This window comes from Chiloscyllium plagiosum, chromosome 23 (genome assembly GCF_004010195.1).
Source record: "Chiloscyllium plagiosum isolate BGI_BamShark_2017 chromosome 23, ASM401019v2, whole genome shotgun sequence".
Lineage (NCBI taxonomy): Eukaryota > Metazoa > Chordata > Chondrichthyes > Orectolobiformes > Hemiscylliidae > Chiloscyllium > Chiloscyllium plagiosum.
The window spans coordinates 51,784,707-51,812,362 of NC_057732.1; the positions used below are offsets into that span (position 1 = coordinate 51,784,707).

The 27,656-nt window shown below is 42.8% G+C and overlaps 1 protein-coding gene across 1 annotated transcript in view; it reads right to left on the minus strand.

The window, feature by feature from the left end:
• The window catches only part of ccdc3a (coiled-coil domain containing 3a), a 74,462-nt gene that overhangs the window by 40,878 nt on the left and 5,928 nt on the right, over positions 1–27,656 (minus strand). Inside the window, exon 2 of the mRNA XM_043714162.1 lies at positions 23,379–23,556. Coding sequence (XP_043570097.1) covers positions 23,379–23,556 — 178 coding nt within the window. The remainder of the gene's footprint in view (positions 1–23,378; positions 23,557–27,656) is intronic.

A 27,656-nucleotide genomic window follows, 5' to 3' on the forward strand; every position in this document is an offset into this window, starting at 1 on the left:
GAAGGCGGTGCTGAGTCTGAGGGTTGGGACTGAGAAAAGGTGGGGGGAGGGGAAATGAGGAAGCTGGAGAAATCTGCATTCATCCCTTGTGGTTGGAGGATTCCTAGGCGGAAGATGAGGGGCTCTTCCTCCAGGCATCGTGTTGCCATGGTCTGGCGATAGAGGAGGCCAAGGACCTGCTTGTCCTTGGCGGATTGGGAGGGGGGGGTTAAAGTGTTCAGCCACGGGGCAGTTGGGTTGTTTGGTGTGGGTGTCCCAGAGGTGTTCCCTGAAACATTCCGCAGGTAGGCAGTCTGTCTCCCCAATGTAGAGGAGACCACATTGGGTGCAGTGGATACAGTAAATGATGTGTGTGGAGGTGCAGATGAATTTGCAAGGATATGGAAGGATCCATTGGGGCCTTGGTGGGAGGTGAGGGGGGAGGTGTGGGCGCAAGTTTTGCACTTCTTGCGGTTGCAGAGGAAGGTGCCAGGAGCGCCCAGACCTCCCCCCTCATTTCTCTCCAAGGCCCCAAGGGATCCTTCCATATCCATCTGAAATTCACCTGCACCTCCACACACATCATTTACTGCATCCGCTGCACCCGATGTGGCCTCCTATACATTGGGGAGACAGGCCGCCTACTTGCAGAACGTTTCAGAGAACACCTCTGGGACACCCGCACCAACCAACCCAACCGCCCCGTGGCTGAACACTTTAACTCCATTATATAACTTAATTATATTCACTGGCCCCAAAGTGCTCCCCCACTGACACGTCAGTCACCTGCACTGCCTTCTTTCCCAAGAATAGGTCAAGTTTGCACCTTCTTTAGTAGGTACATCCACATGCTGAATCAGAAAATTTTCCTGTATTAAGAAATTCCTCTCCATCTAAACCTTTAACACTATAGCAGTCACAGTCTATGTTTATGGGAAAGTTAAAATCCCCTACCATAGCCAACCTATTATTCTTACAGATAGCTGAGATCTCCTTACAAGTTTGGTTCTCAATTTCCCTCTATTAGGGGGTCTATAATACAATCCCAATAAGGTGATTATCCCTTTCTTATTTCTCAGTTCCTACCTTGTCCCTGCCTGCCCTGACTGTTTGACTCACTTCTGTTCACAACTGTACCACTCTCAGATTGATCTCTTTCCTCTCTATCTCCCTGGGCGCACCCCCCCCCCCCCACCCCACCTTACTAGTTTAAATCCTCCAGAGCAGATCTAGCAAATGATGCTGCCTTCCTGAATGATTTGGAAGATATAGTGTTCTTACTAGTGGAATCCAACCATCAGGCACCATGGGTGGCACGGTGGCTCAGTGGTTAGCACTAATGCCTCACAGCGCTGGGGACTTGGGTTCAATTCCCACCTGTTTTGTGTTTGCACATTCTCCCTTTGTCTGTGTGGGTTTCCTCTGGGTGCTCCGGTTTCCTCCCACCATCCAAAGATGTGCAAGTCAGGTGAGTTGCCATGCTAAATTGCCCAAAGTGTTTGGTGCATTAGTTGAAGGGAAATTGGTCTGGGTGGGTTGCTCTTCGGAGGTCGGTGTGAACTTGTTGGGCAGAAGGGCCTGTTTCCACACTGTAGGGAATCTAACATTTCAATAGAACTAAAGTCATCTCAAGTATACCATCAAATTCTACTCCTGAGTGTAAATATCACAGTGTCTACTCAAACACAGCTGTCTCTGAGGCTGCAGTGCTCAGCCCGACATTGCCAGGAGGCATCGCTACCTCCAGCTAGGCCAGTTGAGTGCCTGACTGAATTCACAAACTCTGTACAAACCGGATCAAGCCTGCTCCCTATACTCAGATTCACATGCCCTTCCCTCCCAGTTCATTCACTTCAACAGCATTTCACCAACTGGCTTCCTTTCAGAAATGTTGGCAGGAACTGCTGGAAAACTGGTAACATTTATCCTCAACAGAACAGAATGTCAGATCCCTTAGAGTTTCTATTTCTGGGCAGAGTTGCAATTATTGCCAAATTTCAGAAATTCCCCACTTGCCTCATGCAATATGCTTTTTGACAATAAATGGTAATATTGTTATGATATTGGTATTATCTTAATGTCATTTGGTATTTCAAATTATCTAGCTTTACCGCGAGCCTACTTAGTGGTAATGCAATAGCTTTCAAAATCAGAGCAGAGACTACAGCAGAGACTCTGGACTATATTCATTGGAAAAGCCCTTTCAGATATGCGCCCTAAACAGTATTAAAGTTTAATATTCTAACCCCTTTAATGTCCAGTCACGGACAGCAATCAGATTAAAATGCACATGTACAATTTAAACAATGGATTAATATAACTACTCGCCATCAGTTTGACAGATGAGATAGTTTGAGTGTAGGTGCAAGTATTTTCTGAGTGACAGTTTGAGTTGTCAGTTGCTTTCCACACATGTTCTAGTGAATGCTGAAAATTCATTCAGATAAACTGCAAGGGGGGATGCAGAATTAATGTGACCAGAATGTTAATCCAGACATCATGGGGTCATGGGTTCAAATTCTAACTTGGAATCTGGGTGTGCATGTCCTCAGATCACTGAAGGTGGCAGCACAGGTAGATAAGGTAGTCAAGAAAAGCTTATGGCATGCTTGCCTTCATTGCAAGGGGCATTGAGTATAAGAATAGGCACGTAATGCTGCAGTTTTATAGTTGGGTCACACTTGGAATATTGTGTACGGTTGTGGATGTTTTGGAGAGGGTACAGAAAAGGTTTACCAGGTTGTTGCCTGGTATGGGGGATTTTTGCGATGTCGAAAGGTTGGATAGACTGAGTTTGTTTTCACTGGAATGCAGGAGGTTGATGGGCAACCTGATGGAAGTTCATAAGATTGTGAATGGCCTGGAGAGAGTGGGAAGTATGAGGCTTTTTCCCAGGGTGCAGGGGTCAATTATTTGGGTACACAAGTTCAAGGTGCAAGGGGGGAAGCTTAAAAGAGATGTGAGAATACATCTAAACATCAAACACACAAAAAATAGGATTGTTTGCACAGTTGCTTCAAGTATATTTTCCCACAATGTACTAACATTTTTGATTAAAATGTTTCACATTTGAATGCTTGATTAGTTGAGTTACATTTCAGAATTAAGTTGGGATTGATGCACATTCAATACAAATCTTACAAAGGGACTGGATCCACGGATACATGCTGCTGATGAATGTGAAGCAAGATTTTCTCAATTAAATGAGTATTTTCAAAAATGATTTGAACTTCTCCCGAAAAGACTTGTACAAAAGTCCAAGGGCGGAATTTTACAGAGTAGGTTGCTGACAGAATGGGGGTTGAATTAAATGTAATGGATTCGACAGCAATGATTACAACTTGGTAACAGGCTTGGTTAAGAATGTGCAAGTGTCTTTCAGACCAGGTCGATGTATCAGAATCAGAAAATGGGCTGAGAATTACAAGAAAGTGCACTATGTACATGCACTGGTGATGATTTTTCAAATATTTCCATCATGTTCACTCACATATCAACTAAATTTGAATTATGCGTCACCTTACGCTTTAAACCAATACTGCTCCCTGTACTTTGAGATCCCAGCTTGGAGGATCAGGTTGTGGCTGTTTGCACAGACACTGTCCTGAGTCTGTTTGCTCCCTTATTACTAAGTAAGGCTTTTCAACTCCACATGAGCTATAGCCCTGCTTCATTTACATATACAGAGAGTAGGTTACCACAGACAGCTCTCTAGTTTAATGCCCAAGACTTCCCTCTTCACATACTCATTCTAGACATCTCTCTTCTGATGTTAGACGATGTGTTCAGTTACATCATGACATACATGAATCTCATTATACCACCAATAAAATTAAAATCACTTCATTGTTGCAGGAAATAATTCTAATAGCCTTCCTGGCTAAATAACTGAAGAATGAGACCGCCTTGTCGCCTTCTGATAGTAAAGTCTCAATTCTCTTTCCACCATCACCTCCACCCCACCCATTGGTATGGTGTTGTCCAACAGATCGTTGACTGCCCATAGGTGTGACTGTGTGATCAAAGCTAATTAACCATGGGCAATTTTCATATAAAGCTTTTCACTTATTTATACAATACAAGTAAATGTACTTGGCTTGTACATTTACTCACTAACATCTCCCACCATTGAGTAACCAAGCAAATAAAGCAACACAATGCCCCCAAAACAATCATACTACTTTTTAACCATACTATTTCATCAGTTATTATTGAAGACAGTTAAAATACATGTGCATACACTGTGCAAATAGGAGTATTCAGATCACAGTCGACTCAGTTAGGAACAGAAAGGAAGCCATTCAGCCCTTTCAATCCTGTTCCATATCCAATATGATCATGGTTAGTCGTCCCCCTCATTTTGTCTCATATCCTATCATTTCCTTGACCAAGTAAAACCTATCAACCTCAGATTCAAAATGTACAATTAGTATCAACTGCCATTTGTGGATGAGAGTTTCAAACTCCTACCACTCTTTGTGTGATAAAGTGTTTCCAGATTTCACTCGTGAAATTTCTGGCTCTAATTTTTAGATTCTGTTCCTTATTTCTCAGTTCCCAATTTGGAAGAATTTTTTTCCCAGTCTACCACAAACGTTAAGCTTAATATCTTGAAAACTTTGATCAAATCCCCCTTTAATCTTCCAAGTGCCAGGATACAGAACCCTAGTTCCCAAGGCCCTCTTCATGATGTAACCCAGAGTCTAGCCATCATTCTGATAAATCAACACTCCCCATTCCATCAAGACTGATATGTTCATTACAAGTTATGGTGCTTGTGACTACACACAGTACACCAGGTGTGGTTTATTGAGGGCTTTATATAGCTGTGGAATTGCTTCTACCCCTGTTTATTTTATTCCTCTGTAATGGAGTATCAAATTTGATGATCAGAAATTAAGTCAGTCATATCTGAATCCTCAGTTCAAATAGGTCATCCAGTATATCTGCTTAATATCTAAAGAAGTAAAGAAACAAAAAAGACATAAATGAAAACCTCTACCATTTCCTTTTCTATTCTTCTTGAAATATTAACCATACATGCTTGATAATCTAATCTTTTTTTTTCCAACCTAATGCATTGGACAACATTCCACAAGAATCTTCAATCACCCTGAATCTTTACCTTCCCCTAAGAACTGAAGATGCTCTTAGAAATGTAGAAAATACAAACAGGAGTAGGCCATTCAGCCCTTCCAGCCTGCTCTACCATTCAATATGATCATGGGTGATCATCCAACTCAGTCCCCTGTTCGTGCCTTCTCCCTCAGACCCTTCAATTCCATTAGCCCTAAGAACTATATTGAACTCCTTCTTGAAAACATGCAGTGTTTTGGCCTTAATCGCTGTCTGTGGCAGAGAATGTCACGGTTCACCACTCTCTGGATGAAGAGATTTCTCCTCATCTCAGTCCAAAATGACCTCCCACTTATCCTTAGTCTGTGATGCCTCGTTCAGGACTCTCCAATGATTGGAACCGCCATTACATTTACCCTGACTAGTCTGGTTAGAATGTTATGGGGTTGTGTGTGTCATAGTCATACAGTATGAAAACAGACCTTTCGGTCCATCTGATTCTCTGCCAAGCTCTTGTCTGCCTTGGCTGTTTGACTTGCACCCCTTATCTACTGTACCAGATCCATCTAATTCTTCAAAACTCCAGAGTTTTCTAATTTGTTGTACCACAGTGCTGCCAGACAAACATTTCATCACTTGCATTTGTTCAGAGTACACCCTGCTGAGATCTTTAGCAGATTCAGGATCTGCTGTGTGTGTCATTTTGCCATTCACCCATAACCCCTGCGCTCGGTGAACCACAATCGCTCATAGATAAAAGCAGTGTCTGGATTATAAAATTCTCAAGCTTGTTTTCAAATCCATCCATGAGCATGCCCCTCCCTATCTCTAATGTCCTCCAGCCCACAAACCTCATAACTCTCCACTAATTCTATCCATCTCCAAGTTCTACTATTGGTGGCCAAGCTTACAACCACCAACAGCCTCTCAGTGTACTGTTGGGGATTCTCTTCCAACACCTCTCTGTGTGCTCTCTCTTTCTTCTCTAAGACATTCCTGAAACCCAATGTCTTTGACCAAGTTTCAGACTCCTCCACTGATTTCTCTTTATGTGGATCCCGTGAAGAACCTTGGGCTACATTCAACTCTACAAATACAAATTATTATTATTGCTGCCCAATACTGTATTTACATTTCATCATTGGACTTCCATCAGTGGACATTTTTAAAAAAATTCACTCCTCGACCGGTCCCAGCATTTATTTCCAGTCCCTAGTTAACCCCTTGAGAAGGTGGGGGTGAGCTGCATTCTTGAACTGCTGCAGAAGTGTGGTGTGGATTGACCCACAATGCCCTTCGGGATGGAATTCCAGGATTTTGACTCAGTGACAGTGAAGGAATAGCGATATATTTCCAAGTCAGGATGGTGAGAGGTTTGGAGGTGAACTTGCAGGGGGTGGTGTTCCCATGTACCTGCCTGCCCTTGTCCTACTAGATGGAAGTGGTCATAGGTTTAGAGGTGATAGATATAATTGGAAGGCTACTAGGTAGTAAAGCAGCAGTTTACAGCTTCTAATTATTTTTAAATATGTACTCCTTCACTTCACACTGTTCATCCACACATCTATTAAGACAATAGTACCAGAACATATAAAAAAACTTCACAAATAGCCAGACACAGTTTTGTAATATGCATTATCATAAGAATGACAGTGGACAAAGTATCTACAAAAACATCCAACAAAACATAATCCAACCAACTCATCTTGAACACTGCTGTAAAGAGGGTCAGAACCAAACTAGGACAAGGTAACTACCTAGTTCAGAGTACAATTACATGCTGTCTTCTTAATTTCCCCTTGGAAGTATGATCCATATGATCACACACCATGAAAGTTGAACGTTGCTGAGAAAAAGTCTGGATTTTACTTTTTGGTGTTACATAAGGATCCAGATCTGAAGCCACTTTAGGAAAATACTATGGGCACCAGCTTTGCAAAGGGGAGCTGTGGAAAAACACAGAGAAAGACCAGCTTTTCCTTACTGCCTTCTCTATCTCAGAGTCAGAGAGGGTCATAGAGATGTACAGCATGGAAACAGACCCTTCCGTCCAACGCGTCCATGCCAGCCAGATATCCCAAACTAATCTAGTCCCATTTACCAGCACATGGCCCATATCACTCCAAACCCTTCCTATTCATATACTCATCCAGGTGCCTTTTAAATGTTGTAATTGTACTCGCCTCCACCACTTCCTCTGGCAGCTCATTTCATACATGTACCACCCTCTGCGTGAAAAAGTTGCCCCTTAGGTCACTTTTATATCTTTCCCCTCTCACCCTAAACCTATACCCTCTTCCAACAGTGGCCTAACCAATGTCCTGTACAGCCTCAACATGACCTCACAACTCCTGTACTCAATGCTCTGACCAATAAAGGAAAACATACCAAACGCCTTCTTCTCTATCCTATTTACCTATAATTTCATTTTCAAGGAACTATCAACCTGCACTCCAAGGTCTCTTTGTTCAGCAACACTCCCTAGGACCTTACCATTAAGTGTATAAGTCCTGCTAAGATTTGTTTTCCCAAAATGCAGCACTTTGCATTTATCTAAATTAAACTCCATCTGCCACTTCTCAGCCCATTGATCAAGATCCCATTATTACCTGAGGTAACCTTCTTTACTGTCCACTACACCTTCAATTTTGGTGTCATCTGCAAATTTACTAACTGTACCTCTTAAGCTCATATCCAAGTCATTTATATAAATGATGAAATGTAGTGGACCCAGCACTGATCCTTGTGGCACTCCACTGGTCACAGGCCTCCAGTCTGAAAAACCCTCCACCACCACCACCCTCTGTCTTCTACCTTCGAGCCAGTTCTGTACCCAAATGGCTAGTTCTCCCATGAGATCTAACCTACTCAAATGCCTTACTGAAATCCATATAGATCACATCCACTGTTCTGCCTGCGAGCAAATGGAAGACAAATCCCTTTAATACTCATGGAGTTAGGGATTAACAATGAAGGCTACATTAACAGCAAGAAAACTCAAGCTGCAACAAGGAAAAGCTCATAAGGTGTTTCTTTCTGTCCAATTGCCGTCCTGCCTGCTTCAGAAACCTAGACAATCAATCAGTAAAGATCTGTGGGAAACAAACTGGAATCTTTTGAAATGTGGATGCTAAGACATCTGTTTAAAATTTGCCTAAGAAGAAGAGGTGTTTGAGATTGCAATGGCAACAATGAGCTCTAAAAAGTGGCAGCAAAAACAGAAAATGTCAGTATTTCCATCGTTTGATCAGAGTTGAGAAGCTACAGAGATCCATTTTGGAGAGCAAAGTAGAGGGCAGCGGGAGGTGGAGCTGGTCCTGATGTAGTTGGATGACAGATATCACAGGGCAGTTGTAGAAACGAGCAGGATATCATCATCTGGGAGGTTTGTATATGACCCTGACTTGACATCAAAGGTGGAGATCCTGGACTTTAATGGGAGGGTTAAGTAAAGGTTTCCCTCGGACAGGGAGGGTCCTGCTGAGAAAAGCTGTCAGCTGAGCTGGAAAGAAAAATACTGACAGAAGCCAAACCTGATCATCTCATGTCTGTAGTAAACCTTTCTCTCTCATATAATCACCAACAATTACTGTGCTTTACAGTCAGAGTAATAAACTTGCAACCTGGACAAGATACTCAAACCTGAACTGTGAGGAATCACCTAAAATGTAATCGGGTTCCTTACAGTAAGTCAACCAGAATTGTAGTTGTTAAATAAAAAAAGTTATTGAAAAAGTTATATAAGCATTTCAATTAGTTGTTAATTAAGATATCACAACTTAAAATACAAGTACAGGTCGTTCTCCTATAACGTGATGGTTGTGTTCTTGTGTGACCCCACGTTATAGAAAAAAAATCGCTCTTTAGAAACAGCACTTCAAATGCTAGTGCTGTAATCACGTTACAGCCAATTCACATTTTAGATACAGCAACCCCAATTCATCAACTGTGTTACAGTGCGTTGACGAAACGCGCGCTATAGCAGCATGACCTATGGGCGAGAGAATGAAATGTTTGGGCAATTTTCAAAACATATTTAACTCTGCTGTCTGGTCACTTTACTCGTGGTGCTCAGAGTTCCATATCCATCAAACTTTTTCGGCTGTGACTTAGTTTGGTCCAGAATGTAATGTATTTAGAGAAAGGTAAAAGAACATCTGCAGGAACAGACAACATTTGATATGTCACATTAATTTGCTCAGTCACAGTGCCTCTAAAACCTGTGCTGACTGCTGTACGTGACTGGCCCATTTTGTAGCTAAGCTGTATCCCTGACGGTGCAATCCTGCAACCAGTTCCATGTCTTTTTAGTTTGCAAGACCCTTATCTATTTAAGAGGTTCTGAGGATGTCAAAATTCTGAGAAGGAACATAATATTATAATATAGGATTTAATTAAATGTTTATTGATCAAAGTCCAAATAGAATAACCATATTCTCTCAATGTGCCACTAATATTTACATATTCTAAAACAAACAGAAATTGTTATTTAACTTGGACGATGTAACTCAAATCAGTTCACAGCATTAGATTAAATGAATTATTCTAACTTGTCTTAATTTCCCCTCCTTGCTCTTAACTCCTATTTTCTGTTATCACACCTCCTGGTTGTTTAATGAGGCTTGAAGAACATGCAGCGATGATGGTACCTCAGTTCTACATATGGAAAGAATATTTCCTCCGTATGGTGTGAAATTAAAGTTACACTCTGGGTTCAAAAACCTCCTGAAAGCACATGAGACACGTCAGAAGATGGGGTCCCAACAACTCAACAACACAAATACCATTTAACTAAACCCATGCTCCTCGAACACTCCTCAGGCTAAATCAGAAAAACATAAAGCTCTTCAATTTTAAGAGGATGCGACCATCAATACCAAATTAGTATGTGCAGAGGCAAATATTATTCAAATCCTAATATAAAAGATTGACAGGAATATAGAGAGGGAGGGGGGAGTGAAACACAGAGATAAAATTATGAAAAACCCATAATATAAACAACTATAAAAATTGCTGGAAAAACTCAGCAGATCTGGCAGCATCTGTGGAGAGAGAAACAGTTAATAATTGTAGTCCAGAATGATTCTTCTTCAAAGCAGGGTGATACCAATCTGAAATGTTAACTGTTCGTCTCTGTCCACAAATGTTGCCAGACCTGCTGAGTTTCTCCACCACTTAGTGGGCGGCACGGTGGCACAGTGGTTAGCACTGCTGCCTCACAGCGCCCGAGACCCGGGTTCAATTCCCGCCTCAGGCGACTGACTGTGTGAAGTTTGTACGTTCTCCCCGTGTCTGCGTGGGTTTCCTCCGGGTGCTCCGGTTTCCTCCCACAGTCCAAAGATGTGCAGGTCAAGTGAATTGGCCATGCTAAATTGCCCGTAGTGTTAGGTAAGGGGTAAATGTAGGGGTATGGGTAGATTAGATTAGATTACATTACAGTGTGGAAACAGGCCCTTCGGCCCAACAAGTCCACACCGACCCGCCGAAGCGAAACCCACCCAGGTTGCGCGTCGGTGTGGACTTGTTGGGCCGAAGGGCCTGTTTCCACACTGTAATGTAATCTAATCTAATCTAATGTAATCTAATCTAATCTATTTGTGCTTCAGATTTCCAGCAGCCACAGTATTTTGTTTTGATTTAACCCAATTATAAAGGCAGAATGCAGCATTCGGCTCCAAAATAGAATCAGGAACAGGCAAGAGAAAGAAGCTTTAATAAAAAAGTGGAAGTATTGAAAACACTGGAAAGCAATATACATAATGTTACAATAATGTTAAATATGGACCATTGATATGCACCTTCAATCCTCTGATCAAAACATCCAAGACCATCATGGTCAAATACTGACCCAAGATGGCTTCCATGATCACCTGATAACAAATTGAAGCCTTAGGAAACCAGTGTGAATATACAAAGCCTGCCGGTGCTGAATTACCATTTCACCCAAAGACAGTGAAACCAAACTGAGTCAGCTTCAAGACATTTGCATTTCCTGATTAATTTGAACATGCATGGTAAGTGCTTATGGAAGGTTGCCTGTGGAATATTGAGCTTGGAAAAACAATGAAGGCAGACTCAGGAACATACAAATGGATATTTATCAACAGCAACTTTGAGCAACGAAGAGAGAAAAATATGAACTGATAACAGCAAGGGCACTAAAAGCTTCTCTTTTCCAGTCTCTCGATTTAGAAGTCAGTGCCCAATATAAAAAGCAACTTAGGACAACATCCATTCACTAAGAACTTAAGATGTACAGATTTTATCACTGCAGCAGAATCAGTCAACAGTTAAACTGGCTTCAGGATTAAAATCTAACTTTTCAAAGGCTCCATGTGTATTTGTTTTGAGAACTGGTTTCCAGCATCTGCAGTTTTTACCTTGTTTTCAGAACTGATGAGTCTATTCTTCCTGTCTGTACCAAACATCTTTTTAAACATATTACCTGTATTTCAATATGCGTTATGCTTTTTATGGTCTTTCTGGGGTTAGTGAGTAATAAGATTCCTCATTTTTTTCACTCAAAAAGTCCCTGTAATTTGGTTACTTCATTTTAAACTGGTTAATCGTGTTTTAGTTGAAGTATGATAGTTATGTGCTCAAGAAGAAATAAAAGTATTTGTTTAAATCAGCTGAGGAGGTGCCTTTTTAAAAATCATTTATTCACTCACTTGTGGGATCTGGGTGTCACTGGCTCGGCCCAGCATTTATTGCCCGTCCCTAGTTGCCCCTTGAGAAGGTGGGGGTGAGCTGCCTTCTTGACCATGTGCTGTAGGTTGACCCGCAATGCCCTTCAGGAGGGAATTCCAGGACTTTGACTCAGCAACAGTGAAGGAGCAGTGATATATTTCCAAGTCAGGATGGTGAGTGGCTTGGGGAGAACTTGCAGGGGGTGGTGCTCCCATGTATCTGCTGCCCTTGTCCTTCAAGATGGAAATGGTCGTGGGTTTGGAAGGTGCTGCCTGAGGATTTTTTGGTGAATTTCTGCAGTGCATCTTATAGAGAGTACACTGTGGAATGAGGGATAACGTTTAAAATGGGAGGAGCTGATGACCTGTCTTCATCTTGTTGTAACAATAGCATATGGCAATGTAGGAGTAGATTCACACGTAGGACTGCAAAGGCTGCAAATGGATCAGTAATGTAGTGTCATTGATCTCAGGTAATATGAAAAGTTGTGGGAAAAGATCTGCTATCCTGCCTATCCATAGAAGGCCCACACAGAACATAGGAAAGCAAACTTAGCCAAACTATACCAGAAACACCCAGAATGCCTCAGCAGGGTCCAAATAGGCTGACAAGTGAAACCAGTCAGCATTCGCAGACAAGGGAATACACTTCCCAAAACCCACTAACAATACCAGATCAATACAGCAGTCCCAAAGCCCCGAGGGCAGTCTCATAACACAGCAATACCAAAGCCACACAAAGGACAGGTCAGACAGAGAGGCACCACCAAGGACCTCGCTCCCAGAACAAGACAATCGAAGCACCTTACTGCTTCAAAAGAGACATTCTCACCCACCAGCAAAGAAGACTGGAATCTCCTGACCCATTGACACTATCAGGAGGTTGCATTCTATCGAGAATGAGGACATTCATCTGATAACTGGTTTCCAATTATCATCATTGTAAATAGATTACTCAATTTCCAAATACATTGTATCTTTCCCCATTTTAATTAAACTTGTTGTACAAGATTCTTATAAAACCTGGCTTCATTCTCACCTCGAGGAAAAGAAATCTCAGCTACCTGGATAAACTGTCTGTGCTGTTTCAGCTTCGTCTTCCACTATATGGCTGTACTAATAAACTGTTTGTCAATTTCACTTTGAAGTGCGTTTTGTGATCTCTAATTTATTGGGCTAATTTCTCCAACAGTCTCTCCGACAAAAGTGCAAGTTGGAAACCCACTTGCCACTTGCAAATAACTAACTAACAAGCTGCTGAATGTGTTAAAGAAATGATTATCTTCAAATTTTCATTATCTTCCTCTTATTTGCACATCGGACAGGAAAAGTTTCAAGAGGACTTTGTGGCAGGTATGAGGCAACACAAGGGTAGAGGTAAAGATCAGCCAACAGGACACTGAGTAGCAATGGTTAGATTTTCTCTTGGTGGAGATGGTCCTTGTCTAGTGCAAGTGTTACTTGCCACTTGTCAGCTTAAGCCTGGATAATGTCCAGATCTTGCTACATTTAGACATGGATTGCTTCAGTATCTGAGGATGGGGCTGAACATTGTTTGCCTATGATTGCACATCCCCCCTTCTGACCTTATGATGGAGGGGAGGTCATATCCAACTGTGAGGGCAACCAATGCCTCAGTTTAACATCTGAAGGATGGGACTTCAGACAGTGCAGCATTCCCTCAGTACTGCACTGGAGAGTCGGCCCTAATAACAGCTCAATTTGTTGCCTCACAGGAAACAGTTGGAAATGGAATCCCAGCTGATACTTAAAGAGGGTGCACATGGTGAGTAAGGAGAGCAAACAGAGAGTAAATGAGAAAAGATTTGACTCAATATTGTAGATTGAGAGGTAATGATTCCAAAAGTGTTCATTCTGAAAACAGAGTTGAGAGCTAACCAATCTGATGACATCTAAGGACTTGGCTGGAGAAAAGGCCAAAGAGCTCTGGACCTCGAAGGAGAAAATCTTCCATGTAGATCACCTCAATCTTAGAAACAACAGAACAACAATATTATCTTGTATCTGATTGCTTTCATGTAATAAATTATGCCTAGCTTAAGATAAGAACCTCCTCTCATTGCAGCATCAAATGGGTTTCCTCTAACACACTAGAACAAGCAAACCCTGTAGATTCCAAACTAAAAGGAGCATGATGGTAGCAATTCTACCTGATGGTGACTAAGGGCCCAATTCACTCAACGCAACATGGTGCCAATGATGGTCAACTGAAGCAGCACCATTACATTACGTTCATTAAAATGTTTTGGGCACAAATCCGAGACAGAATCAGACTGAGGCATGATTGGCTAGCAGGATTTCAGTAGAAGGATTTACAAAATGGCAGCCTTGTCAGAAACTCCCACATGATCCATTCTCCTTATCTTTCCATCATTTTTTGGGAGATTGATCAGGAAGTTAGCCCTTTTGGTATAATGATATTGTTAACACATTTATAAAATTATACTTGACACTCAATACACAAAATGAAATTTCTGTCCCTGGGATTTGCTGGTTATTCCATTGATATATGACAGTATCAGGTGATTACAGAAGCACAGTTGATGGACAATGTTTTCACTGAGGGCAACTAATGAATGTGGGTGAACTCACTATGGCTGGATTATTTAAATACAAGCTTCAATCTATAGGGCGAGGGAAACTTATACTCATTTTATAAAATAGAATCAAATCATTAAAATAGTTTGAGTTCTAAAACAAATATTGAAGCCAATGAGCTTCATTGAGTATAAAGGTAAAGGGAACATCACCATAGCCATCCCAGACCAGAGAGCTGCTCCCTCATTAAGGAGAGATGATTGGAATTGGTTTAACATGATGGCCACATCTCTCAGGCGAGAGGAGAGGTTGAGAATGAGAGCCCTTCCTAGTAACCCTGATGCAGGAACTGAACCCACACTATCAGCATCACAAACCAGTCTCTCATCCAACTGAGTTGTGTGGACTACAGGGGAAAAGCATCACATTTCTGCTGATTAAGGCTTAATGAAGGTAAAGATCAACTAGGGGAAAGCGAGGACTGCAGATGCTAGAGATCAGAGTCGAGAGTGTGGTGCTGGGAAAGCACAGCCGGTCAGGCAGTATCCAAGGAGCAGGAGGATTGACGTTTCAGGCATAAGGTAAAGCCATGTGAGAATATTAAACACAAGAAGATTTCATTGGAGAGAGAGCACAGAAGCAGCTCACACGAATGGCTCAAGGAATTAAGAACATCAGTTATGAGATTAGATTGAAGAAGACACGGGGAGAATGTGCACACTCCACACAGACAGTCCCCCGAGGCTGGAATCAAACCCGGGTCCATGGTGCAGTGAGACAGCAGTGCTAACCACTGAGCCACCATAACAACTCACCGTGCCCCACGTGACTTAACCTTCTGGACAAGCCTGCCAAACAGAACCTTGTCAAATACTTTAGTAAAAAGTCCATGTCAACAACATCCACTTCCTGACTCTCAGCAATCACCTTCCTCAAAAAAACTCAACCAAGTTTATAAGACAAGAACTCTCCCAAATAAAGCTGTGCTGGCTATCCCAAATAAGCATTATGATGTTGTATTAGATATCATATTAATTTTAATTTGAAAGATCTGACATGTGAATGTTTCCTCATGAGTTATCATTCTGCTTGATGCTTTAACTTATGCACAAATCAACTGGTGAACAAAGTTAAAAATCACACAGCACCAGGTTATAGTCCAACAGGGTTTAATTGGAAACACACTAGCTTTCAGAGCACTGCTCCTTCATCAGAACCACCTGATGAAGGAGCGTCGCTCCGAAAGCTAGTGTACTTCCAATTAAATCTGTTGGACTATAACCTGGTGCTGTGTGATTTTTAACTTTGTACACCCCAGTCCAACACCAGCATCTCCAAATCACAACTGGTGAACGTACCTGAGAACAGAGCCTGATTGAACCCAGGGACTGCCTGTCTCCTTATTTATTCAAAGGTCACAGAATCCCCAACTGTTTAAAACCTTTTACCCTCTTCAAAGATTAGAGTATATCTGTTAATCTCTTCAGCGATATTCGTTCTGTTTGATCTTTCAGGATTAGTTACAGGCACTGTTAATAAAGCACAGTTTAAAGGGTGTCTGTGTCCTCTTTCTCTGCCTGCAAACAAAAATATTTGGTTTCTAAACATCCTGATGTGTTGATCTCTTGCAGAGCCCTAGTACCATCATGTCACTTGCAGCAATGTGTCATCGCGACAGGAATAGGCTGTTGTCAAGTACTCTGGGTCTTATCAGTTCTGTGGGTGTTAGTTTGATGATACTGTCATTTGAGAAATGGTCTGAGCACTTACAAACTATGTGAAAGCTTAAGTGTTCCTGGAGGGACACATCATATCCTTTAACACAGTTTCTAACATCTAATTGTTCTCACTTTATCTTAGTCAATTGGCATACAGTAATACATAAAATTGAAGATTAAAAATTGACGTGATATTTAAAAGATGCGACAAAAGTTAAAATTTGGCGAACTGGGCTTGAAAGAAAGGCTTGTTTCTTTGGGAATGGAAGAAGTCTGGGGGACGGAAAAGCCAATCAGATATTTTGAAAATGGAGAGTCTATGGTTACACAATGTGGAACAGACAACAGGTTAATTGAAACAATAAAACTATTTACAACCTAAAATTTATTCTTGGTAAATTCAGGCTAATCAGAAATAGATAACATTCATATTAGTTATAGTACTGGTTTTTAACATCATTAAAAATATTACTTGTTAAGAACTGAAATATTTAAAGCCTTTTACACTGTGCAGTATTAACAACTGGATTCCAATGTAATTTTGTGATTTTGAAAGACAGGCACTTTATCCAAGATTGAACTATTGCTTCTAGAACAAATAATCCAAACTTACTACCAAGCCAAAGAACAAGATGTATAATGTGTTCTTTTATTAATAGGTTTTCATGAATTCATTTGAAGTAATGAAGTCAGATGAAGATGGAAAATTTAGGATAATTAGGTTCCTTAATCATTGTCAAAGTGTTAATCAGTTAGTTGTTTGGCCTGTTTGCGGTTTTTCATTTATTAAATCAACTAAAGATTCACTGAAGCAACTCCCAACTCTCTTCAGCATCATCTCCTCAACACGAAACCTCCACCATCAAGAAGGATAAAAGCAGCAGATACATGGGAACGCCACCCCTTGCAAGTTCCCCTGCAAGCCACTCACCATCCTGACTTAGAAATATATCACCATTCCTTCACTGTTACTGGGTCAAATCCCTGGAATTCCCATCCTAAGGGCACACGGACTACAACAGTTCAAGAAGGCAGCTCGCTACCATCTTCTGGAGGGAATAAATGCTAACCCATTCAGTGATGCCTACAATCAATAAACACGTATAAAAAAATTAAATGCAATGGATATAAACATTGTCTTGAGTTCCGCCAGTGTCCATTCTGATTCTCTTTTGTCAGACTTACAATGATTTAAGACAAAATGAGGGGGTGTGATCAAGAGATATGAGACTTTACATGAAAAACTGATTACATTATATTTGGGGAGGAGATGGTATAATGGTAATGTCACTGGACTAGCAATCCAAAATCCCTGGCAAACATTCTGGGCATATAGTCTCAACAGTGATAGAGATGGACAGCATAGAAACAGACCCTTCGGTCCAACTTGCCCATGCCGACCAGATATCCCAACCCAATCTAGTCCCACCTGCCTTGGACCATGTTTCTCTAAACCCTTTCTATTCATATACCCATCCAGATGTCTCTTAAATGTTGAACTGTACCAGCCTACACCACTTCCTCTGGCAGCTCATTCCATACATGTACCACCCTCTGTGTGAAAATGTTGCCCCTTAGGTGACTCCAGACCCACACAGTTAACTGCCCAATTAAGAATGGGCAATAAATGTTCACATCCATAAAAAAAATTTTGGAACTTTCCTTGCAATTATTCACGGTGGAAGAACACGCATATGCAGTGATTTTAGCAAATCACCACATTGTGGCTGATACTAAGGTATATACCTTGGAATGGAGCAAACAATGGAAACATCAACCCTAGTGACACTATTTCTAGGGAGGTCTTGTGGTGCAGTGGGTGGCATCCCTATCTCTGAGCCAGAAGCTCTGGGTTCAAGTCCCATTCCAGGACGTGATAGCTGAGGAGGTTCTGCTCCTAATGCGGCCAGGGTTGGCTGTCAACTTGCAAATCCATCGAAAGCACATCACTGGCAGGTGGTGAGAATGGGAGAAATTCCTGCTCAGGCAGGTGATGGAAAGAACGTAGAGACTTGAGGCTACAACATAAAAGTGAAAGTGTCCATTGGCACAGCAACCCAAACCATTCTTTGTGGGGGGAGGGGGTGAAGCTGCCAGGCTGAGGTAGTGTGGGTTAGATTAACACCAACTGAACACTCCCCCTTGAGGGGAATTCAGGGCCTTTGCTGTAGCTGTGGTGGAGAATGAAGCATTGTGCATCAGCTCTACCCTTTTTAGATTAGATTAGATTCCCTACAGAATGGAAACAGGTCCTTCAGCCCAAAAAGTCCACACTGACCCCCGAAGAGTAACCCACCCAGACCCATTCTCCTTCCCTGTATTTACCCCTGACTAATGCACCTAACACTACTGGCAATTTAGCATGGCCAATTCACACGACCTGCACTTCTTTGGATTGTGAGAGGGAACCAGAGCACCCAGAGGAAACCCACGCGGACACAGGGAGACTGTGCAAACTCCAATCGCCTGAGGCTAAAATCGAACCTGGGTCCCTAGGGCTGTGTGAGGCAGCAGTGCTAACCAGCCTAACCTGTGGGCAGGAAACCGATAAAGAAAGCATACTTATCATAGAGTCAGAGATGTACAGCACAGAAACAGACCCTTCAGTCCAACTCGTCAATGCTGACCAGATATCTTAATCTAGTCCCATTTTTGCCAGCACTTGGCCCATATCCCTCTAAGCTGAAAATGTGTTGCTGGAAAAATGCAGCAGGTCAGGCAGCATCCAGGGAACAGGAGAATCGACGTTTCGGGCATAAGCCCTTCTTCAGGAATGAGGAAAGTGTGTCCAGCAGGCTGAGATAAAAGGTAGGGAGGAGGGACTTGGGGGAGGGGCGTCGGAAATGCGATAGGTGGAAAGAGGTCAAGGTGAGGGTGATAGGTCAGACTGGGGTGGGGGCGGAGAGGTCAGGAAGAAGATTGCAGGTTAGGAAGGTGGTGCTGAGTTCGATGGATTTGACTGAGACAAAGTGGGGGGAGGGGAAATGAGGAAACTGGTGAAATCCGAGTTCATCCCTTGTGGTTGGAGGGTTCCTAGGCGGAAGATGAGGCGTTCTTCCTCCAACCGTCGTGTTGTTGTGGTCTGGCGATGGAGGAGTCCAAAGACCTGCATATCCTTGGTGGAGTGGGAGGGGGAGTTGAAGTGTTGAGCCACGGGGTGGTTGGGTTGGTTGGTCCGGTGTCCCAGAGATATTCTCTGAAACGCTCCGCAAGTAGCCGGCCTGTCTCCCCAATATAGAGGAGGCCGTCTAACCCATCCCGATGCCTTTTTGATGGTGTGATTGTACCAGCCTCCACCACTTCCTCTGGCAGCTCATTCCATACACACACCACCCTCTGCATGAAAACGTTGCCCCCTTAGCTCTCTTTCAAATTTTTCCCCTCTCACCCTAAACCTATGCCCTCTAGTTCTGGACTTCACCCAACTCAGGAAAAAGACCTTGTCCAATTACCCTCATGATTTTATAAACCTCTGTAAGGTCACCCCTCAGCTCCAGGGAAACAGCCCCAGTCTATTCAGCCTCTCCCTATAGCTCAAATGACTCCAACACTGGTAACATGCTTGCAAATCTTTTCCGAACCCTTTCAAGTTTCACAACATCCTTCCTATAGGAGGGAGACCAGAATTGCATGCAATATTCCAAAAGCAGCCTAACCAATCTCCTGTACAGCCACAACATGATCTCCCACTTGCTATACTCAATACTCTGACCATTTTATAGATTTCCCCCCCCCGTTACGGTGTCTACAATCTACGTTAGATTAGTCATCACTGCCATACTATATCAAGTCATATAGTCATGGTCTGCTGTATCAAGGCTGTGTTCCCTTTTCTCTGTGGCTCTGTTCTTCTATATGTATTATACTCACAATCTGCATAACATTCTGCCTAATTTAAAGTTTCTCCCACAACATGAGATACAGCTGCCACAATATTTACAATAGTTCCTCATCTAAACATCCCATAGATTTTTTTTACTCATTGACCCAAAAATCCCAGCTATATAACTATAAACATATAACCAGCACCAGGTCATCTGCCGCAAGCAACACAGACCCCTCTGAACAACCTGGACTTCTGACGTATCATGCTCACAGTGGAAAGCTCAGTGAAATTTAAATGAAATTTCTCTGAAGCTACAACAATGATGAAACATAAGAAGCATATCATTGGTTGTAAAGCACTTTGGGATATCTTGCAATCGTGAAAGTTGCACCACAAGTTATTTCAGTCTTGAGTTTGTCAGAGACACATAGAAAGCAGCCACCACATCTACTTCAGTTCCTCGGTCCACTGTGCAATCTCTTGTACAGGACTACAATTGCACAAAGGGTACCTCTCCTTCCTGCCGATCTTGCTGTCATTTATTCCCCGACACTTCCAACCCTCTTCTGTCAACCTTCCCATACTGCAGTGTAAATGTTACCAACTGGAAAAGAAAGCATAATGGAGAGAAACAGGAAATAGAGAAGAGTAAGAAAAAGGGCAGAAACGTGAAAGTAAATTAAAGAGGAAAGAGGCAACAAGGTAGGGAATGAGTTAAGGAAACGGTAAAACAGCACAGTAGGTACTTGTAGAGAAGAGATGCCATCGTTTGTCGAGTGTGGTGGGAAGGAGTATGGGGAGGGGGATTTGCAGGGAGTGGGGAGAGCAGAGAGACTCACTCTCAATCAATCACTGTGGCTTAGTGGTCAGCACTGCTGTCTCAGAGCGCCAGGGACACGGGATCGATTCTAGCCTTGGTGATTGTGTGAAGTTTGCACATTCTCCTCATGTCTGTGTGGGTTTCCTCCCACAATCCAAAGATGGGCAGGTTAGGTGAAGTGGCCATTTAAATTGCCCATTGTGTTCAAGGATTTGTAAGTTAGGTACATTAGTCAGGGATAAACATAGAGGAATGAGTCTGGGTGGGTTACTGTTCGAACGGTCAGGGTGGACTTGTTGATCAAATACTCGATAATGGAGAGAAAGCGTGTTTTGTATAGGGAGAACAAATTGAAGAAAGGAATGGACACAGGAGAGAATCTGAGCAAAATGGAGCATTGCAGATGCTGGAGATTAGAGTGGTGCTGGAAAAGAACAGCAGGTCAGGCAGCATCCAAGAAGCAGGAAAATTGCACTTCAGGCAAAAGCTCTTCATCAGGAACCTGATTCCTGATGAGGGGCCTTTGCCTGAAACATTGATTTTCCTGCTCCTCGGATGCTGTCTGACCTGCTGTGCTTTTCCAGCACCACTCTAATCTTGACAGGAGAGAATCTGTTAAGGCAGAGGTAGAACAGATTTGAGGGTAGTGGGTAACTATTGTGAGAAGAGGCAGAGAAAGAAATGGTATTGTGTGAATGAAAGGATTTCATAGCCGGCAATGAATAGACTGACACTATAGTATAGAGCATGAGAAAGATAAGGAAAGTAACATCCTTGCTCTCACACAAACATTTCAATTTTTTGCCTGTTGCAGCATTCCAATGAAGTACGCAATTTCCACTAACACGTTTTACAGCTTTCTAAACTCTCAAGTTTAACTACTTTAGAGTGTATTGGAATGAAGCCCGGTGGATCTCATTGACTATGAGTTTCCTGATTGGCTCAGGTTAACAGCCCCAGTCAGGGAGCCCTAGCTGACAAATCTAAACAGCAGATTCCAAGCCTATCCTCATTCCAGAGACAGGTTCTGACCAGTTAGCTCAGAGCCAATGTACTGGGCATGTGTAACTAAAGGGCGATTGGTGATGGAAAGCAGCCTCTATGCAGTTATATCAAGAGCATGAACACTGTCCTCCATTTCCCCCTCTCACACTGTGTCATTTACATGGGTTTGCTCTCAGTAGAGCTGACTTATTTTCTTCTATTACTACACCCCATTAACACTTATCCTGCATCTATATCACTCTTCTACTACCATTAACACTCCCTTTCTTTTTTCTTCTCGGCATTGTCACCATCTGTTCCACTTGCTCCTCCCCACCCTCTCTATGCCTTTGTCAACAGCATAAAAACATCACTTTCCAGCCCCATTCAGTCCTGAAGAATATTATGCCAGACTCAAAACATAACTCTGTTTTTCTCTATCAACATAGTCATAGAGTCATATGGCACAGAAACAGACCCTTCGGTCCAACCAGTCCATGCTGAACATAATCCCAAACCAAACTAGTCCCACCTGCCTGCTCCTGGCCCATATCCCTCCAAACCTTTCCTATTCATGTCTCCATACAAATGTCTTTTAAACATTGTAATTGTACTCACATCCACTACTTCCTCAGAAAGTTCATTCCATACACAAATCACCCTCTATGTAAAAAGATTTGCCATTCACGACTTTTTAAAAGCTCTCTTTTCACCTTAAAAACATACCCCTATCCTTGAAACTCCCCAATTCTAGGGAAAATACAACTACCATCAACCCCATCTATCTCATTATTTTATAAACCTCTACAAGGTCTCCTTTTAACCTCTTATACTCCAGTGAAAAAAGTCCCAGCCTACCCAGCCTTACTTTATAACTCAAACCTTCCATGCCCAACAACATTCTGGTAAATCTCTTCTGAACCCTCTCCAGCTTAATAATGTCCTTCCTATAACAGGGTGACCAGAACGGAACACAGTATTCCAGAAGAGGCCTCACCAATGTCCTGTACAAGCTCAACCTGATGTCCCAACTCCTATAGTCAAAGGAGTAATGAAGGCAAATGTGCCAAATGCCTTTTTAACTACCCTGTCTATACGTGGCACAGACTTCAAAGAATTGCCAAGTTTCTCCAGTGCTTTCGGTTTCATTTCAGACTTCCAGCATCCATGATATTTTGCTTTTATAACATTAAAATTAATTTGTCTAGTATTCTTGACTATACAAAGCATCCCAAGATCATTTACGAAATATATTCAGAGAAACTGGCGCAGATGTTCAATCACAGTTGCAAATTGCAATGGGAGATCTGCCAAACACTTTCAAATTTACATATAAAAAAATTGTAAGCACAATGGATTCCTGCAATTCTTTGAGATGGCACAATTTTATTAAACAAGATACAGTAGTCTCTTAAAGTGAATAGAATTACCTTAGCTTAATGTAAGAACCAGGAATAGAGTATAGACAAGAATGTCATACTGAAACAATTTATTTTTTATGCTCATAAATGATATCCTGTTTCAAACTACTAAAAAGCATTTGACATTCAATCATTTCCATTAAAATATGCAGGCATTCATCAGATTTATAGATGGGAACTTTAAAATGAGACAACATGGACATTTGGCTTTCAAACAATCATAATGATTTCAAAGTGCTATTCTGCTACCAAAGATCCACAGAGCCTGAACGCTCGATAGAGGTGACCAGTAGGTGGCAGCCTTACCCTGTGGTCCTCCTGGGCTTCCCAGTCAGTGGCGTAAGTTTGGAGTAAATGTTGCCCTTGTGTGCAATTAGAGAACTGGAATAGACTGGAAAACATCTTCATGTTCTCAGTTGTGTCTGGAAAAATAGCATCCTGAAAATTAACTCCATGGGGAATTATGTTATAATTGTCATCCATCCTGAAAAAAAATTAAAATAGCAGGTTATAAACAAGCATAATAATTGCAATGAGATCTGCATTAATATTCCAGAATAGTCAGTTAGCAATATATTCTTCACTCTGTGATTAAATAGTAACGCCACAAAAATAGAAAGATGCAGTTAAAATGATCTTGCATGAAAACAGGGTCTATCAGCTATCAATGTCCCAGCTCTGGGGACATTAGTTCGAATCTGACCATAGCATGGTGAAGTTTGAATTCAATAAAAATCTGGATTTTATAAAAGGTAGCTGAATGGCAATTCTGTAAAAGTCACCATCATCCTACCAGACTGTAGTCGAGAGTGTGGTGCTGGAAAAGCACAGCAGGTCAAGCAGCATTGAGGAGCAGGAAAACCCTTCAAGGGCTTTTACGCGAAATGCCGATTTTCCTGCTCCTCAGATGCTGCCTGACCTGCTGTGCTTTTCCAGCACCACACTCTTGACCATAATCTCCAGCATCTGCAGTCCTCACTTTTGCCTACCAGCTTATAGACCTGCTCTCTCATTAGACAGACACGATTGGTGTTGGTTTAACCTGAGGGTCACCATGCCTCAGGCAAGGAGAGAGGTTGAGGAGGAGACTCCTTCCTGGTAACCTCAACTGCTGTGGGAATTGAACCCATGCTGTTGGCATCACTGCATGGCTAACCAGCCTCTCAGCCAACAAAACAACCAACGCCTAGTAATCCCGGTCAATTGTTGCTTAAAATCCATCTGATTCACTAATGTCCTTCAGGGGAGGAAACCTGCCAACTTCACCTGGTTAGGCCTATATGTGACTCCAGACCCACAGCAAAGTGCCTGCCAATTAACTGCCCTCTGGGTAGTCAGTGGACAATAAGTGCTGGCCAGAATTGTTGAAACAATGTAGATAAATGGCATTGTCCACACCTTATTAATGAACACAAAGTGGGTGGGGGTGGGGGGGGGGGGGGCATCTGGAAGATGGCCATCAGATATGGACCCAAGGAAGTACAGCAGATCAGGACACCGTGCTGTCCCTGTGCATAGATTCTGGAAGGTAGTGGGATAGATCGATAAGGTGGTTCAGGAATCATATGAGAAAGTTGTCGTTGTTAGTAAAGGCACTGAATACAAAAGCAAGGAAGTCATGATGGAGCTGTCTATAACATTATAGAGGCATAGAGTGTGGAAATAGACCCATTGGTCCAACTGGTCCATGCCAAACAGGTATCCTAAATCAATCTAGTCCCATTTGCCAGCATTTGGCCAATATCCCTCTAAGCCCTTCCTATTAGTTAGACCACAGATGGAGTGCTGTGTGCAGTTCTGGTCACCTCCCTATAGGAGGGATGTGATTGCAGTGGAGAGGGTGCAGGGGGGATTCGCCACGAGGTTGCCTGGGCCAGAGTGTTTCAGCTCAAAAGAGTGACTACATAGGCTCAGAGAACAGAGTAAGCTGAGGGGACCTGACTGAGGACAACAACGTTCTGAGGGGCACTGACAGGGCAGGCATTTCCCCTTAGGGGAGGGGATACAGATTTTAGGTAAGGAGCATAAGGGTTAGAGGGGAATTGAGGAAAAATATCTTCACCCAGAAGGTAGTGGCTACCTGAAACTCACTGTTTAAAAGTTTGGTAAAGGTAGGAACCTTCAAGACATTTATGAAATATTTAAATGAATACTTGAAGTGCCATTGCGTAGAAAGCTATGGGCTAAGTGCTGGAAGATGGGCTTAGAATAAATAGGTACTTGATAGCCAGCAAGGACATGAAGAGCTGAAGGGCCTTTTTGGTGCATAAAATATGTATGAGTTGCAAGATCATGGCCAGCGATTGGAACCTGCAAAAACAAATGTAACAACGATGGACAGGGTGTTACACAGGAAGTCTGAGCTGCTTACATCCATGTAGCTGTCTGGAGCAATGGGCAGTGATGGTAAAAGATCTTTCCGCCAGCCAGCTGACCAGGAACCGCTCCTGCTCTTACCGCCCGCCATTAGTGTGTGTGTTGGAAGGATCAGATTGGGCAGGTTGATGAATGCAATTCCCTTGGGCAGGGAGCCCTGGAGCTGGACTCGAACCTGGAGCTTATACACTCAGGAGGTGGGGGCACCACCATTGCACCACAAGATCCCCTAGAATATTTTGACAGCAACTCAGAAATCTAAATAATGATACAAAAGTGGAAGGGAACATTCTGCTGAAAGGAAGTTTGTGGGCACAAACTGAACCATGCACAACGCTGATTTTATTTCATTTGTGGGATGTAGGCATCCCTGTCTGGGTGAGTATTTATTAACCATCCCTATCTGGGTGAGTATTTATTAACCATCCCTGTCTGGGTGAGCATTTATGGGCCATCCCTGTCTGGGTGAGTATTTATTAACCATCCCTGTCTGGGTGAGCATTTATGGGCCATCCCTGTCTGGGTGAGTATTTATGGGCCATCCCTGTCTGGGTAAGTATTTATGGGCCATCCCTGTCTGGGTGAGTATTTATGGGCCATCCCTGTCTGGGTAAGCATTTATGGGCCATCCCTGTCTGGGTGAGTATTTATGGGCCATTCCTGTCTGGGTGAGTATTTATGGGACATCCCTGTCTGGGTGAGCATTTATTAACCATCCCTGTCTGGGTGAGTATTTATTGACCATCCTTGTCTGGGTGAGTATTTATTGACCATCCCTGTCTGGGTGAGTATTTATAGGTTATCCCTGTCTGGGTGAGTATTTACCAGGCCATCCCTGTCTGGGTGAGTATTTATTGACTATCCCTGTCTGGGTGAGTATTTATGGGCCATCCCAGTCTGGGTGAGCATTTATTGACCATCCCTGTCTGGGTGAGCATTTATTGACCATCCCTGTCTGGGTGAGTATTTATGGGCCATCCCTGTCTGGGTGAGTATTTATTGACCATCCCTGTCTGGGTGAGTATTTATGGGCCATCCCTGTCTGGGTGAGCATTTATTGACCATCCCTGTCTGGGTGAGTATTTATTGACCATCCCTGTCTGGGTGAGTATTTACCAGGCCATCCCTGTCTGGGTGAGTATTTATTGACCGTTTCTGTCTGGGTGAGTATTTATGGGCCATCCCTGTCTGGGTGAGTATTTATTGACCATCCCTGTCTGGGTGAGTATTTATTGACCATCCCTGTCTGGGTGAGTATTTATGGGCCATCCCTGTGTGGGTGAGTATTTATTGACCATCCCTGTGTGGGTGAGTATTTATTGACCATCCCTGTCTGGGTGAGTATTTATGGGCCATCCCTGTGTGGGTGAGTATTTATGGACCATCCCTGTGTGGGTGAGTATTTATGGACCATCCCTGTCTGGGTGAGTATGTACCAGGCCATCCCTGTCTGGGTGAGTATTTATGGGCCATCCCTGTCTCGGTGAGTATTTGTCGGGCATTCCTGTCTGAGTGAGTATTTATATGGCAATCCCTGTCTGGGTGAGTATTTATAGGCCATTCCTGCCTGGGTGAGTATTTATAGGCCATCCCTGCCTGAGTGAGTATTTATTGGGACATCCCTGTCTGGGTGAGTATTTATGGACCATCCCTGTCTGGGTGAGTAATTATAGGACATCCCTGTCTGGGTGAGTATTTATGGACCATCCCTGTCTGGGTGAGTAATTATAGGACATCCCTGTCTGGGTGAGTATTTATGGACCATCCCTGTGTGGGTGAGTATTTATGGACCATCCCTGTGTGGGTGAGTATTTATGGACCATCCCTGTGTGGGTGAGTATTTATGGACCATCCCTGTGTGGGTGAGTATTTATGGACCATCCCTGTGTGGGTGAGTATTTATGGACCATCCCTGTGTGGGTGAGTATTTATGGACCATCCCTGTGTGGGTGAGTATTTATGGACCATCCCTGTGTGGGTGAGTATTTATGGACCATCCCTGTCTGGGTGAGTAATTATAGGACATCCCTGTCTGGGTGAGTATTTATGGACCATCCCTGTCTGGGTGAGTAATTATAGGACATCCCTGTCTGGGTGAGTATTTATGGACCATCCCTGTGTGGGTGAGTATTTATGGACCATCCCTGTCTGGGTGAGTAATTATAGGACATCCCTGTCTGGGTGAGTATTTATGGACCATCCCTGTCT